The sequence below is a fragment of the Pararge aegeria genome, chromosome 3, assembly GCF_905163445.1.
Source record: "Pararge aegeria chromosome 3, ilParAegt1.1, whole genome shotgun sequence".
Classification (NCBI taxonomy): Eukaryota; Metazoa; Arthropoda; class Insecta; order Lepidoptera; family Nymphalidae; genus Pararge; species Pararge aegeria.
The window spans coordinates 19,353,906-19,370,317 of record NC_053182.1 but is presented as its reverse complement, the minus strand read 5'-3'; the positions used below and the strand labels follow the sequence as shown (position 1 = coordinate 19,370,317).

The 16,412-nt window shown below is 36.5% G+C and overlaps 2 protein-coding genes across 2 annotated transcripts in view; one reads left to right on the top strand and one right to left on the bottom strand.

The window, feature by feature from the left end:
* The window catches only part of LOC120637087 (SUN domain-containing ossification factor), a 117,186-nt gene that overhangs the window by 94,771 nt on the left and 6,003 nt on the right, over positions 1-16,412 (bottom strand). The gene's annotated exons all lie outside the window — the stretch shown is intronic.
* Positions 970-4,037, top strand: LOC120637089. Its single transcript, XM_039908724.1, has 2 exons — positions 970-1,428; positions 3,687-4,037. Exons 1-2 carry the CDS (start codon positions 1,290-1,292, stop codon positions 3,929-3,931), a joined length of 384 nt encoding a protein of 127 aa, XP_039764658.1. The 5' UTR covers positions 970-1,289; the 3' UTR covers positions 3,932-4,037.

Below are 16,412 nucleotides of genomic sequence, written 5' to 3'. Positions count from 1 at the left end.
CAACCATCGACACTTCCAATGTGGGGAATTCGTACTAAAGCTACTGCAGTTCAAAGTAAACATCGACGTATGCGCATACGCATGACCACAGTTTCCTATAACACATTACTGTGTATACGATGAATTGACAGACTGAAATTTGATCGTGACGTGTGGTATTTATATGATCTGAGAATCTACAATTTAAAATTATGAACAGTCATGTCTTATACATCCCGGGGAAATACATTTGACGCACTAAAATTTCGTAGACCATGCATGGCCTTAGTTTACCCAGGGGATGTGGCGTGGTGTATTTAAGAATATGGAGAAGTATTCAAACCAACAACGTATATTTTTTTATTTTAATTAGATATGGCCTTCTTGTTGGCGTTATAACTTATAAGGGGTATAAGCTATAGCGATATACTTGATCCTCTGACGTTTTCGTGGTGACGACGGACAGGTGAGCGGCATCGGCCGTAGCTAGTTACCCTCCTACCGACAGAGGTGCCGCTAAGCAATTTAGTATTCCGGTACGACGCCGCGTAGGGAGGCACGGGCATTATGGGGATGGGTGAGATTGCTGTCAATGGCCAGTTTATAGTAACTTGCCCCCTCAGGTAGACAAAAAGGAATAAAAAGTGCGGTCTGTCCCCTGTCTGTCTGTGAGATCAAACTTATATTTTCCGGTCTATCTCCCCACTGTTTTCTTAGGGGGGCAGATAGTAAATAAATAATAATAAATATACTACGACAATACACACATCGCCATCTAGCCCCAAAGTAAGCGTAGCTTGTGTCATGGGTACCAAGATAGCTGTTGAATTTTTTTATGAATGTGTATCATACACATAAATACTTATAATATACATACAGTAATAAAAGTGTAATCGGGACAGATCACACTCGACGGGAGCAGGTTGACAATTCAAACTAATTCTTTCAAAAAGAAGCTTCCTATAATTATAAATTTCGCAACTGTTGGCAACCCCGATGACGTAAGCGGCGCCACGGCGGCGGCGCTGGAGTCAAGAGGGCGCGGGCGCGAAGAAAAAGGATTATTGTGGGGTAGATTCCGGCGCAAGCGCAGTGTTTTACTTTCAATGTCGATAGTTTTGTTACATATTGAATTTGTTTAACTGTATTTGTTTCGTTTAAATGAGTGATTAAGTATTTCACACGTTGTCTCATTTAACTGCCTAATTAATTTATATTTGAGTTTGCGTGTTGTAGTCTTACGACATAATATCTTAACATCAGAAGTGGCATACGTTTCTCGCATCCTAGTGTAACAGTTAGCCTACAAAATGGGCAAGAAACGCAAAAATAAGCGCAAACGCCTGTCAAAACGCACACGATCTTCGTCAAGTAGTGGCAGTTCGACGGAGAGCAGCTTAAGTAGTGGTCACAAAGACTCCGCCGATGACACCACGAGTGCGAAAAAGGGTAAAACTACACAATGCTGGAACCGCAAGTACAAATACGAATGCTTTATTGATCCGTTAACCGATAATGTTACTGCCTGGCTAAATATAATAGAATCTTATGCATCGACGTTTAGGTGGTCCGATAGTATTGTACGTTATCAGCTCTTAACAAGCTTAAGGAGTCTATTTTACGGAATGATCACCTGTGGACGGCTTGGTTGTGGAAAGACTGGAAAAATAGAATTCTAAATACTTTCAAAGTCAAAAGAAATATGTTTGAATTATTACGCGATATTATTGATCGGAAACCCATCGAAAATCAGTCTTTATATGATTTTTTGTTTGAACAAAAAGATAAAATTGATAATTTATGCTTAAAATTTTCAGAAAGTAACATTATCTCTATCATATTAGGTAACATAGGTGATAGTAATATATAACGGCGTTTGTCGAAGCTAGCGAATTAAAATCATGTGATAGTTTAGCTGGGTTTTTGCATAGCCGCATTTATAAACCAAAACAGAGTAGACAGACGGTCAATCAGGGTAGGTAGTCGTGAGCTGAACAATAAGGTAATAACACCTCTTCAAAGTCAAATACCTCCCGCCGTAATTTCCGCTTTGGTAACTCCGAATGTATGTAACAAAACTATCGCGAACCCAATGCGTAAGGTGTTAGAATGCTACAATTGCGGTGGCAATCATAAAAGAGTACAGTGCATATTAAAATGTGAATTTTGCGGGAAAAGAGGGCACTCAGAATCCGTATGTTTTCATAAGAAAAATTCAAAGGGTGAAAAATCAGACCGTTCAATAGAGAATCAGGAAAACCAAACTTGTCCAACAGACAAACATGAAAAGTAATGACATCTGACTTTGCCAAGCAATGCAATTTCAAAATTAATGAATTGAACGTACCGGTAACATTGCAAGGGTTTTCAAATGATAGTATCAAGACAGTGTCAGAGACAGTTCGAGTGAACATCAAGTTAGATTCTCCTTGTGTCAGTGACGTTGAAGTCTATATCCTTAATGAATTATCTGGATGCGACATATTGATTGGTCATAACGTAACAGATCGATCTGATTTGATGTACACACGAATAGGTGACACGTTGACTTTTCAAAACGTTACTAATTTTGATCAATTTTGAAATATGGTGAACGATGCGCCTTTATGTTTCAACACTAACTCGCATCGAGACGAATTAACACCGCTCCTTAATAAATATAAACAATGTATACCCTCAAATATAGAACAGTTAGGTAAAGTCGAGGGTCATGAGATGGTTATCAATTTGAACAGTGATAAGCCAGTACATTTAAGACCGTACAGAACTTGTAATGCTCATAAAATAATTGTTAGGCAAATGGTTAATGAACCTTTAGAAGCTCAGATAATCCAATAATGTAAATCGGTATATGCGAGTCTGGCTCTGCTTGTAAATACAAAAAAAAAAAAATGGAGAAAAGAGACTTCGCATTGATTATCGGGCACTTAATAAACTAACGATTAAAGATAAGTACTCAATGTCACGAATTGAAGACCTAATTGATCGGCTCCATGGGTGTACGTTTTTTACGAACCTCGATTTAAAAAGCAGATACTACCAGCATTCAAGGGTCCGTTCCAAATAGGAAAGTGTTTGGGGCGAGATAGGTTTCAAATCAATGACTTGAGAGGCAGTGAGAGATGCAATAAGAAATATGATGGAGTGGCCGCTGCGGAAAATATTAAACCGCGGATCAGAATTGATGATTGGTGCATTGATTAAAATGGATCCTAAACAAGGAACATGTGTGTTGGCAAAATTGAGTAAGGCATTTTATTAAATTCAATCCAAACTAGTTTGATCTCTTGAATAGTCTAATGAGTCGCTATTTATAGTTTTTATATACTTATACCATAGAGTGTGCTGATCTGTCTCATTGCATGTTTATGCAGGTTCAGTTCATTTTCCAAGGTAGGAGTAGTGAGCTGAAGCAGTCACTCCCTAAGTATAAAGGTATAAACTGGAACAGGCACTGCTTCGGACTAAAGGAGTGAACGGTATCTGTACAGCTTGTCTAAGCATAAAGACAATGTTTCTGAGTCAGGCAGTTCAGTGCATAAGAAAACAGCGGATTTCATAAAGTTACTTAAGCATAAAAGAACTTTGAAAAGGATGCTGTTATAGGATGCAAAGAATAGAGCAAATATTCCTAAGACTAAAGGAATATAAATAGGTGAAAAATGTAATTGTTATACTGCTATGTAATATTCAATGTTTAATTGCAGATACGTTCTTCATAGTACAAATAAGTGATGGGAACCTACTGGACTTTACTACGTGCCTGGGGACATGCACGGTGCAGGAGGGCCGTGTTGGCAACCCCGATGACGTAAGCGGCGCCACGGCGGCGGCGCTGGAGTCAAGAGGGCGCGGGCGCGAAGAAAAAGGATTATTGTGGGGTAGATTCCGGCGCAAGCGCAGTGTTTTACTTTCAATGTCGATAGTTTTGTTACATATTGAATTTGTTTAACTGTATTTGTTTCGTTTAAATGAGTGATTAAGTATTTCACACGTTGTCTCATTTAACTGCCTAATTAATTTATATTTGAGTTTGCGTGTTGTAGTCTTACGACATAATATCTTAACACAACCACAGATAATCACACAATATATTTGTTTAAATACAGATTGCAATAGAAACGTAAATAATAGCTTCAAAAAGGTTTTGTTTGCTAGTGAATTCTCACTTTCCCTTTAACTGGCACCTGGTATGCAGACTTGAGCTTAATTATTCTCTAGACAGAGAGTACCGTAGGTTCTCGATTATTAAAAAATATATATTAAATATTTATTATTTATACGCTGGTCCACCAATCCACATTGAGCCAACGTGTTGGAATAAGGGTATTCGACGAGACCCGAGGCCCCGTGGTGGGCTGGAAATAGGTTGAGATGATGATAATTTATACGCTTAGTTAAAAAAAGCATGATATAGTGGACGGACTACATCAAGCAAGTGTTTTGTACGTAACAAAAGTGCCATCTATTGGACTATTAGAATTAATAAATATTTGACTTTGCAGTCTAAGATGATAGCGGGCTAACCGGTCGGGGTTTAAGAGTTACCCCTGATCGGTATATACGCGGTATCCTACGGGCTAGAAAATCGGCCACGCGGGGAGCCGCTGGATCGGAACTATTTGGAACTCCCTAAAAACCCATAATATCCAGCAGTAGACGTCCATTAGTTGACAAGATGATGATGATATAATTAAATTATTTAGTATCATTTGATAATTCAGACGTAAAGAAATCGTTACAAATTTCATTTAGATCCGGTCTGCCGTTCTGGAATTTGAGTAACAAACACCCATCGACTGAAACTTTCGCATTTATGATATTGGTGTTGATGATGTTATGTTCTAGCAAAATCTGAATCATCTAAATCCATTGGGGAGGTTCCTTAATTTTTTATAAGAAACTTTGGAAATATAGGGTGGAACAAATCACTCGACAACATTTGAAATCAGTATTCATAATAGTTTAACCAAATAATACTCAGTGATAATAATTATAATAAATACTATTTAATAAATACAAAAATACAATTTTTTTTCCATTAAGTGTACACTCGCCAGTTTTTTAATTTTAATTTCTGCCTTTTGGCAACTGTGCAGATCACAACTCGATCGTAAGTCGAAGTTAGAATCCTTATCAATGGTAGGAGTTAACACCTAAAGCTTAACCAGACAGTGAATGACCGATTGCATCAACCTCGAGCGATATATCTTAAGAAGTCTACACAACAAACCGGATGACACTCCGGTGCATTTACACCTGTTTAGAAGTTTTTTTTTAATCCACTAAAAATTAGCCTTTGCTTGCTTACTTACCGGTGTAACTGATGATGCAGTTTTAAGTTTATGAATGCAGTTATCGCCATCACTTCCATCAACAAGCCGGCGGCTTTGTTGTCGTCGGCGTCACAACTCGTTACAAGGTTTTTTTTAATTCCACTTCTAGTTAGCCCAGGTCTGCAATTCCATCTGGTGATGCAGTTTTAAGTTTGCGAATGTATTTATCGTCATTATCTCAATGCTACGTACATATTTTGTATTATAATTCGTATTGTACGTAACAAAAGTGCCATCTGTTGGACTATTTGAATTAATAAATATTTGACTTTTCAGTCTAAGTTGGTAGCGGGCTAACCGGTCGGGGTTTAAGAGTTCCCCTTATCGGTATATACGCGGTATCCTACGGGCTAGAAAATCGGCCACTTTCGATATTGCCGGGCAGCGCGTTGTGGTTTGGTGTGTAGACTCCTTTACAGCGGGCTTTTATATACAGCCTTAACCCATTCATTGCCATCCAAGAAAATAACTACGTTATAATAATATTTAAGTTAACATAGCACTTTCTATATTAACTGAACCATTAGTTTCTTAGTTTAGTATAACGTTTATAAAATATGTATTTCATTTAATAATGTACTTTGTCATTTTATATTGCGACTGTGATGTTGGAGGATTGGATTTTTATCATAATTTTTACAATCTGGTGGCTTCATTAAAAGATCCATCTTTATAATAAAAAAAAACTTCCGTATGACATTTATTTATTTATACACTTCATTTGTTGGAGGATTGGATTTTTATCATAATTTTTACAATCTGGTGGCTTCATTAAAAGATCCATCTTTGTAATAAAAAAAAACTTCCGTATGACATTTATTTATTTATACACTTCATTTGTACACCACAATTAGTAAAAAAGAACAATGGACACAACAAAAATAATCTTAAAAAGTAGGATACAAAGGGCGGCCTTATCGCTTAGTAGCGATCTCTACCAGGCAACCTTAGGATTAGGAAAACCAAGGGAAACCGATTTGTGGGGTGTATTATTATTATATACATACTTACGAACAATTACACACTAATACTTATCAAGATTACACACATAAAATACTAATAATAATAAATATAAAAAAAAATAAACTAATATATACTAAAACATACTTAAATATGATTAGAATTTATCATAAGGATGCAATGTTAAGTATTCACGAAACTCAGCTGACGAAATTGCGACTTATTCTTGAAACGAAATGAAAGTTTATTTGTTCACATAAAACAATAGCAGATAAGGCGGAGTACTTCAGTTAAGTTTAAAACCTGTGCCAAAAGATCTCGCTCTTCCATTACAAAAACACATCTTTATTTCAATTTATTTATATAATACATTTTTTTATTAGTATATTTATTTATTTACTTATACCCATCCACGACTTCACAGCTATGAACATTTTAGGAAAATATTGGTATCTTGCATCCTGAACTAAGAATATAGGGTATTTATTATCCCGAGGAAACCAAATAAATAATTGCACTCAGGATTAAAAGCGAAACAAACGCTTATTTGCTAGTTAGTTAATTGCTTGCAGTAATAAAGCCACCTTTGTATGCCTACATTTTTTAATGTTTTTGGTTAATTTTTCGGTTTGTGTGCAAATGGCTTTCTCTTTTTCTTCTTCTATTTATAAATGAATATATTCCATGTCACAATAATATGCATACCGCCAAGTGGCGTGCATAGAGGGTATGCACAGGGTATGCAGATGATATAAAGTGAAGAAAATCTCCAGTACGAGTTATAAAAAACTTAAGGATAGGAATTGTAAGATTTATAAAAAGCCTACCCCTAAGTATTTATAACTCGTACTGGAGACTCTTCATTTCATATCATCTGCATAATATGCACAGGGGTGCATACCCTCTTTGCACGACACTGATACCGGCCCATTTGTATTCGTGTATTCTTAGAAAAATATCCACTTATAGTATGTGACATATATAATGGATAATTGAGGCGGAAATACATAGTTCCTGTCAAAAGTCCATTATCAATGGCGAATATTTCCCTTTTCCTGTTATTTTTTTGACATGTACCACTTGAACTTGAGTTCACGGGCGTAGTTAGTAAATCTAAAGATAGAGATCTAGCGAGTACTGACGTCTATAGGATACATAGAATAATCTCTTAATAAAATTCGAAGGGGACAAAGATTGAATAATAAATAAATATACTACGACAATACACACATCGCCATCTAGCCCCAAAGTAAGCGCAGCTTGTGTTATGGGTACTAAGATGACTAACGAATATTTTTAGGAACAATTTTTTTTTTTACATGATTATTTATAATATACAGATAAACACTCAGAAACTGAAAAACATTCATGTTCATCGCACAAACATTTTCCAGTTGTGGGAATGGAACCCACGGCCTTGGACTCAGAAGCCAGAGTCGCTGCAAACTGTTGCAAAAAAAAGGCAATCTTATAAAACAAGGGCTTTGATAAATTTACTTAAATTATGTTTTTTTGCCTATAAATATGAGCGATGTACTTATTATGTACTGTAACTCACAGGATTATTTGTTGTGCAAATTTTTTGAATTTCCTCAAACACCACTTGACCTCTTGCTCTATGTTTTGTATGTTTATATCTCTGTAGCTACTTTTTTCTTTGGTGTACTCATTCATTCATTCGTTCACTGACCTATAATTATTTAAGCGAGAGCCTACTATCAGCGACGATTTAAATAAAATCAAATAATCATTTAGTTGGGACCTCATCATTTTAAACCTTGTGCCAAGCATTCCTTTAAGGATATTTTTGTGAGATTCGTTTTTTTTTGTATTGTATTCGTATTCATTTCAAGTTCCATGCACATCGTTATTCACAACGTTATTTAAAGTGTCTAAAGAAAAAGTCTAAAAAATTTTGCCCGGCTCGGGATTCGAACCCTCGTAATCCGTAGTGAAACATGCTCACCACTAGACAAACGAGGCAGTCTTTTCAACTAACCTTTCTATAGTTATTGATTTGTCGATGCGTGATAACTGATTTAATAGCTAGGTACTATTCAAAAGGCTTATGAACTGTGAAACGAAAGGTCTGCCATAAATACTATCTGTTGAAAATAATTCAAATTCAAAAAGGTTTTATTCATGTAGACATTATCACGGGCACTTATGAAGCGTTCATACATTTAACATGTTAACACTAATGTTAGTGAGGGTGATAACTGAAATTTGTAAACTTAAAACTAAGGCTAGGAGGGTTCCAAACGCGCTCTAGTCTAAGAAGAGCCCACAACAAACTTAGCCAGGTTTTTTTTTGTATAACCATCTCACAGTCGATTTAATGTTGAGCTATGAAGTTAGAGCAATTCATACCCAAGCTTTTTTATCATACATGTAATCCTCTATATTATAATAAGCTTAAATTTTTGAGATTTCATCTGTTTATTTTGTTATAAAATTATACACAATTACCCTTCAATGAATTACTAATTTTATGCAGTAGAAGCTAGTAAACTGCACTATAAGTAGAAATCCGATTTTTTCTATTTATGAACTGTTTCGTTGGGCTTTTCGCAGTTTTCCTTTTTCCCAAAGTACCCGTTTCCAAAGTCGTAATGCATAAAAAAAAAAAATTAACAAATTTGTCCAAATATTCAATAAACTCCGGGCGGTCACTCAGCCCTGGGGCAAGTTGTATATGTAACAATAGGAAATTAAAAGGCAAAACTTCAATTTCTTATTTTTTACGTGTCACTTCACGCTAGACCGTATTTCAGGTATATATAGTGTATCAATGGATGGACGGAGAAAATAATGAAAGTGCACGATTTATTTATAAGCGACAGTTACCGATATGTCACTAACTATTCTGCTTACATAAAAGAACAATTAGGTACTAGGTAATTCTTATTAGCTGCCGGCACAATCACGTAGGCGTCTCATTAGAAACTCCTGCTTTCATATTTTTAATCATTTTACTTTCTATCCTCTCGAATTAAGTCCTGCGGCTGGAATAATACAATTTATAGCAGACATTCTGTTAACTACAGGTCTATCAAGTCATCCTACGCTTTACGTTCCGCTGGTTTATTCTCGCTTGGGGTCCATTGCACACTGTAGCTCTAACGCCCGCGCTTACGAGCAAATTTTTATCCTAAAGGAAACGAAGTTCAATACACCGAGTCACTATATGAACCGAAGTAAAACCCTTATAGAAAAACGAAGCTTCCTCCCATTCTTCTGCATCGATTTGAATTTCAACAAAAAAAAAACTGCGACCTTACTTCCCATGAACACAATGATTAACGACAATCCACATCATGCAACCGACGTTCCCATTAATCGCTAGTCGAAGGTTAATCATTTTATTACTCGAAAGAATTAGCTGATTAATAAAATTAATTTGACACCCTTCGCGTGGGCTAGATGGAAGGCAAGGTATTCAGCAAATAACTTTTTATCTCGTGCGTGCAATACTTTTAACAGCAAATATTGTGAGACGGTCATTTTTCACGTCAAAATTGGTACTTTTAGGAGGATAATTATGGCAAAATAAGTGTTATAAGCTTTAAAGTTATTGTTTTTTTTCTCGATTTTTTGTATATTTTTCGCTTGGTACTCAATTCCTATCATTGTGGTTAATGTTATTGTTTATGTATTACTAAGTTGTGGAAACTTCATTGGTTTATGTTATAAAAAAAAATACGACATTACTTTTATGTGTAATAGTGCCGTTTGTTTCCCTCAAACACTCTAATAAATAAATGAAAAATAAATAAATAAAGTTAACTAAATTATCTTGATCTTCCTTAATTATGTTCAAATGCTGCCGTGCTAATGAAAAATACGATTTTTGACATTTTGCTAAAACTTATTTACAGATTATATTTTGCTAAGCGGAGAGGCATGTTAATGCTTATTCGGGTGTAGATGGACAAGCTTAAAAATCTTGCTCTGCTTTTCTCACGAAAAAAGCGATTTTTTGACATTGTCAAAGTCGTTTTTCATTGTCAAAGACAAAGTCGTCTACTTTTCCACATTATCCTAATACTAAGTTTTAGACTTGTCTGGCATCTGCAAGATGATCTCTGCCTACGTATCATAATCAGTACGCTGGCAAGACGGTTCGGTGATCGTAGAAGGTTGTAGTAGTAGCACAGAGGACGCTGCTGGCAATCAAATAAATCCTAAAAGTTGAAGGAGCGCTGGGGATCCAAGTCCGTTTAAAAGGATGATCGAAGTCCACAATAGTAGGCTATCACCGGTTTAAAATCATAATTATGACAACTAAAAATACCTTCACCAGTAAAATTCTTCATATTATACACAACACAGCGCGCTACTCTGAGCAATAGGCAACGGACAGTAATATAAAAAAAAATCTTAAATGTATTTATATATATAGACTGTTTGCCGAATTAATTAATAATAATTTGAAATAAACACAATTTAAACGGACGGATCAGAAACGTGGTCGCTTACTATGGGCCACGAAGGCTCAGAGTCACTCAGCGGGCGATGGATAGAGCAATTTTGGGAGTATTTCTACGTGATCAAATCATGAATGAGGAGATCCGTAGAAGAACCAGTGTTACCGACATAGCTCAGCGAGTCGCAAAGATAGCTCTGAGAACCGATGGACGTTGGGGTTCCAAGGTGCTGGAATGGCGACCCTGCACAGGTAAACGCAGCTTTGGTCGGCCCCCAACGAGTTGGACAGACGACATCAAACGAGTCGCTGGAAACAAGCGGCCCCGGGCCGTGGTTTAAGGAACTCTCTACAAAAGAGCTATGTCCAGCAGAGGACTTCAATCGGTTGAAATGATGATGATGATTCATTTAAAACACTGAAATGCAGTCCGACATCCTATTGAATATTAATGACAGCAGCGGCAGCCCTACGCAACAAAGTAAAGCAAATAAATCAGCGTCCACAATTCCAGTAAATACCCACCTAAAAGTGAAAAGCAAATTAAATTGGAAATGCAATCGTTTAACTATCGCGGAAAAGTGGCTCGACCTGGATCTGGGCCCCACGGAAGCGTAGTCGGTTCGTTATACGCAACAATTAAAGTTCTCACCGTCAAGAGGTTATCGAAGGATCACCGAGCGTGTTTAGCTAGACGCCGCGCCGTGGGCTACAGCTGGGGTACAGGAGCGTGGGTTTCGTTGAGCTAAATTATCACTAATATAAATAAAATAATAAAAAAACTCCACCTACATACAAACTTAAAATAGGTGACACTTATTGTTAAAGTTCTAGTCGAGCACAGGAATTTACTGACTGGAATAATGTAAGCCGGGCGTTACTTCTTTCCTAGTCTTTCCTCTTCTTACATGGCACTGTTTTAAAATAGGTGATACTTATTGTTATCCCTCTAATCTAGCACTTAAGCTGACTGGAATAATGTAAGCCGGGCGGTATTTCCATACGAAGAAACCTTCATGGCATTTTTTTTTAAATAGGTGTCACTTATTTTTATCGTTCTATTCTAGCACTGGAATGAGTTGGCTGGAGTAATGTAAGCCGGGCCTTATGCACATATGAGGAATTAATCATGGCACTGTTTTAAAATAGCTTGCACTTATTTCTATTGTTCATGTCTAGCACTGGAATGAGTTGACTGGAATAATGTAAGCCGGACGTTACTTCCATGCGTGGAACTAATCATGGCACTTTTTCAAAATAGGTGACACTTACGGTTATAGTTTTAGTCTGGCACTGGAAGGAGCAGACTAGAAAAATGTAAGCAGGGCGTTACTTCGCCACTGTTTAAAAATAGGTGACTCTTATTATTATCGTTCTTTCTAACACTGGAATGAGCTGAATGGAATAATGTCAGCCGGGCATTACTTCCATACGAGGAAACCTTCATGACACCGTTGCACAACAGGTGTGATATAAATTCACTGCGTGCCTGAAAATACGCCGCGAATTGCCTCAGTCATATTTTGCGTTACTATATTATGACTTTGGCATCGCACGCGAAGGTGGTAATCAAAATACATTGTAGGTATGTTAATGTGTGTCTTTAATTTGATGCCGTACAAAGTCCACGTAACATGCGGTAAATATGTCGGCGTGGTGCTAAATGGTTTCGATTCGATTTTAATTGACAAACTGTCGCTAGTTAGAGTTGGGTCCAGTAAGTATTTTATAAATGGGTATCCAGTTTTCGAGGATATCTATCTATATATATAAAAGAGAAAGTGTGTGGGTATGTTCCGTATAGGCTCCGAAACGGCTGGACCGATTTCAATGAAACTTAATCCTGTAAAGTTTGGTGACGATCGGAGCACTCCTATTTTTAAACTGTCAAATACAGCTTTTATTTACTATGATGATATTGTATTGTTGGGTGTACATGGGTGTAGATAATGATCTTCACCCGCTCGAGAAGAAAATAGAAGAGAATGAATACGGAGACAAATAAATGATTTAATATATTATGAGACTAAAATTAAAAATTTAATGATGTATGTTTATTGTTTAAATAAAATAAAGCAAAATCTAGCCCAGCGAAGGGCTGGGTACGCTAGTATTATATAAAGACATATCCGATAGGTATATTTCAATACGGAAGATCAGCGCTGTGTCTTACAAGCACTGCAAACATGCAGAGTGAAGACCATTTTGGGATCACACCGTTCCTATAATTGTTGTGTAGACTATAATTGTATTTTAATTCTAGTGTGTGTATATCCAAATAAAATTTTTTTCGTTCTTTAACATTAAGTATTATTAGTATTGTATGGTATGTTTTATAAATTAATAAGGTTTTATAAAAAAATGTTTTATGTCTTTGAGTTCATTTTGCCTGATCTGAAAGAAGATTTTAAGCATTTTTGTTGATTTTGCCTTATCTAAAAGAAGATTTTATGTTTGTTGTTCAGTTGTCTGATTTTAAGTACTCACTTACCTAAATAAATAAAACATTAAATACATTTTTTTTTCAATAATTTTGGTATGTTTCTGTAACGCAAATGCAAAAAGTATTCATAATTATACAATACAGTAATAATTTATACATGTATCGTAATTTAAGATAGGTATGTATATCTATTATCTTATCCTACTAATATTATAAATGCGAAAGTTTGTATGGATGGATGTTTGTTACTCTTTCACGCAAAAACCACTGAAACAATTTGACTGAATTTTGGAATGGAGATAGAATATACCCTGTATTAGCACATATATTCTAATAATATAATCTTAACACTCCCCAGCAAACAGAGCTTCGCCAACTACTTTCTACCCGTCTACGACACGTTACGTTCGGACAGCGGAGCATCCTCAGGAGATGTTGACTTCACAATGAATAATTGTTAAGATGAAGATTTGATGATAAATGATGTTCATGGTTGTGCCATTTGCTTGGTCCGACAATTAGGTACTAATATAAAAAAGCAGCCGGAGTTGCCGACAGAACTAGTATAATAATAATATATTCTAGTACCTACAAACGGTACAAAAATTCAACAATCAACAAATACCGACCGTCCACGCCGCTATATTTAGACATGCTTTCGATTTCTATTCGTTTTTTTGCACTATCAAAGTTTTACTTTTAAAGGCCACTGTTTTTTGGCAACTCTATTCATTGATAATCATTCGCCTGCGACTTCCACCGCGTAGTGTTTCTTTTTTACTCTACTACAAGATGGCATTTGACTCAAATTGCACATGATGGTATGTGATGATGCAGTCTAAGATGGTAGCGGTTTAAACTGTTAGGGTGTATGGCAGGTATATTAAACTCATACCGCGTAATCGTATCGTAACGCTAAATCTCTTAGGAGCACGTCTTTGTCGTTAGGGTGGTAACAAGTGATAACGACTAAGACACCGGGAGGTATCTTTGCATCGTTCGAGTCCATGTAGGACTGAATTGTATCGATAATGCAGTCGTATTTATATCAAAATACCCACCAACTCAATGTCATGAACATTGGTTATTAATCAAATATAATTTTAATTCTTTCTTGAAAACTATCTGTTAACTAATTAATAATTATTAGGGTATCAGTAAAATCCTTATTTAAAATATTAAATTAATAATATATCTGGCAAATATGAATTTATAGTTATCAAAAGTTTGGTTATTTACCTTTATAAAATTACTGTAACACTAGCCACTGATGCCGGCTGATGCCTTTCACCAGACCCGACCAGATAAAATTCAAAATTTATAAATTCCCAAATCGATCCCGGAACCATCCAAGTAAAACCACAGCGCCCACCGCTGCGCCAGGGAGGTCCTCAAAAACAAACACCTTAGAAATAGTCTCGGGACTTTTAGGGCCTTACAAATAAATGTGGCATACAACGCAATAGTAATGTAGTGTTTTCGCGTTCACGCTCTGATAGATTTAACAGGTGGTGTCAGTTAAAGGTAGCATACAACGTGTAACCCAATTATGAAATAAATACTGTTGAAGGGTGATTAAGCATATTTCATAAGGAATCACCCTGTATAAAAAGAAGCATATTTATTTTTTCCATACAAACTAATTTCAAAACATTCGAAGTGTTAACTTATAACAAACAGGAGCGTGCACTGAGTTATTTACCAAAGTATGCATACATCAGGGAGATTGCATTAAATGGCATATAACCGCCTACTATACGAGTTATATATCCATTTTAGAGTAGGCAGTGCTTTCGAGCATGTATTAAGTGCACGCCACTGATAACAACCCTATTTGAAAGACCCACACACCTACGCTACGCGACACGTACCTGATAAAGTGACAGGAGTCACTTGATTTTAACTTTGCATGTGGTGAAAAGGCTGTATCTGATTTCTTTCAGTGAAAGCTATAGAAGAGGTTTATTCAAAAACTCTTAGCGTTTCGGTTTCACAGATAAGTCTCGGAGTCCTTAAAAAAAACAATTGGTTGTCTGTAAAGTCGGCTTACTGACGATAGTTGAACGTGACAACGTCGTAGGAAAATACTGATGGAATGGTTGCATTTTTCAAAAGAAAATTTTAATTTTATTTGTTTGATAGATATTATCGTTGCTATAAACAATTGACACCACATTCACTTTTCACTGCACTTCATCCTTGCCGAAAACACGTAAATGTATAGAAGCTGTCCACGCGGACGCATCGCTCACTCAAGTAGGAGAGAGACAGATGTCGAACGCGAAGGCCGACTGTGCCTCTTTGTCGCTCGTTCCGCGCTCTCGCTTGCACTTCAAGCCTTGAAAGGAATGCCTCAGAGCGAGGTAACGCCGCATACGTCATGTTTTTTCGTGCGAGCAGCCGGCTCCATTGAATTATAAGACGTTGTCACGTCAAAAATGTAACTCGAAAGCCTGTAAAGTAGTATTGTGTAATTACCGGGCTTAACACCTACTCATCAGTTTGATGGACACAGGGCGGCACTTTGGGAGACGTGATACTTGCGTGACCTCTGCCAAGTGTTGCTCTGTTTATACGGGATGATTCAAGCGGGCCATCTGATTGGTTCAACTGTTATAACTATAATAATAACTAGCGGACCCGCGCGACTTCGTCCGCGAATGAGCCGACTCAAAAAAATATTCGTATGTTGTCAGGGCTGTTTTATATCACTCTAAAGAAACAACAATTTCGACAATTCCGATATACTTACACGTTTGGCGTAACGTTTACCGTTCACGCATAGCACGCAACAGAATCTCTCAAAAAGGATATGTTTTGCAGTTTATGCCCGAGATTCCAATGATATGAATCCTAGCTAGATCGATTTATCGCCCCCGAAACCCCCAGTACACTAAATTTCATGAAAATCGTTGGATCCGATTCAGAGATTCCAATTATATATATATATATATTTATCGATAAAACAATAATAAAATGACATTTTCTAAAAATTAATCCTTGCTAAATCGATATATCGCCCCCGAAACCCCTGTATACTAAATTTCATGAAAATCGTTGGAGTCGATTCCGAGATTCCAGTTATATATATATACGAGAATTGCTCGTTTAAAGATATAAGATATGATAAGTATATATGTATTTTAAATAAAAAAAAAACCCAGACTTGCAATATAGTGTACATTATTCTAATAACCGTTTCATTTGAAACCCATATTGAGGATGTTGTGAAAAATAAAGGAATTAGCTATTTCGCGGCGGCGGCCAT

Excerpts from the sequence above, each read along its gene's own strand:
- LOC120637089 (XM_039908724.1), top strand. The coding sequence starts at position 1,290 with ATGGGCAAGAAACGCAAAAATAAGCGCAAACGCCTGTCAAAACGCACA. Across the intron at positions 1,429-3,686 it reads CACCACGAGTGCGAAAAAGG|ATACGTTCTTCATAGTACAA; the intron begins GTAAAACTACAC and ends GTTTAATTGCAG.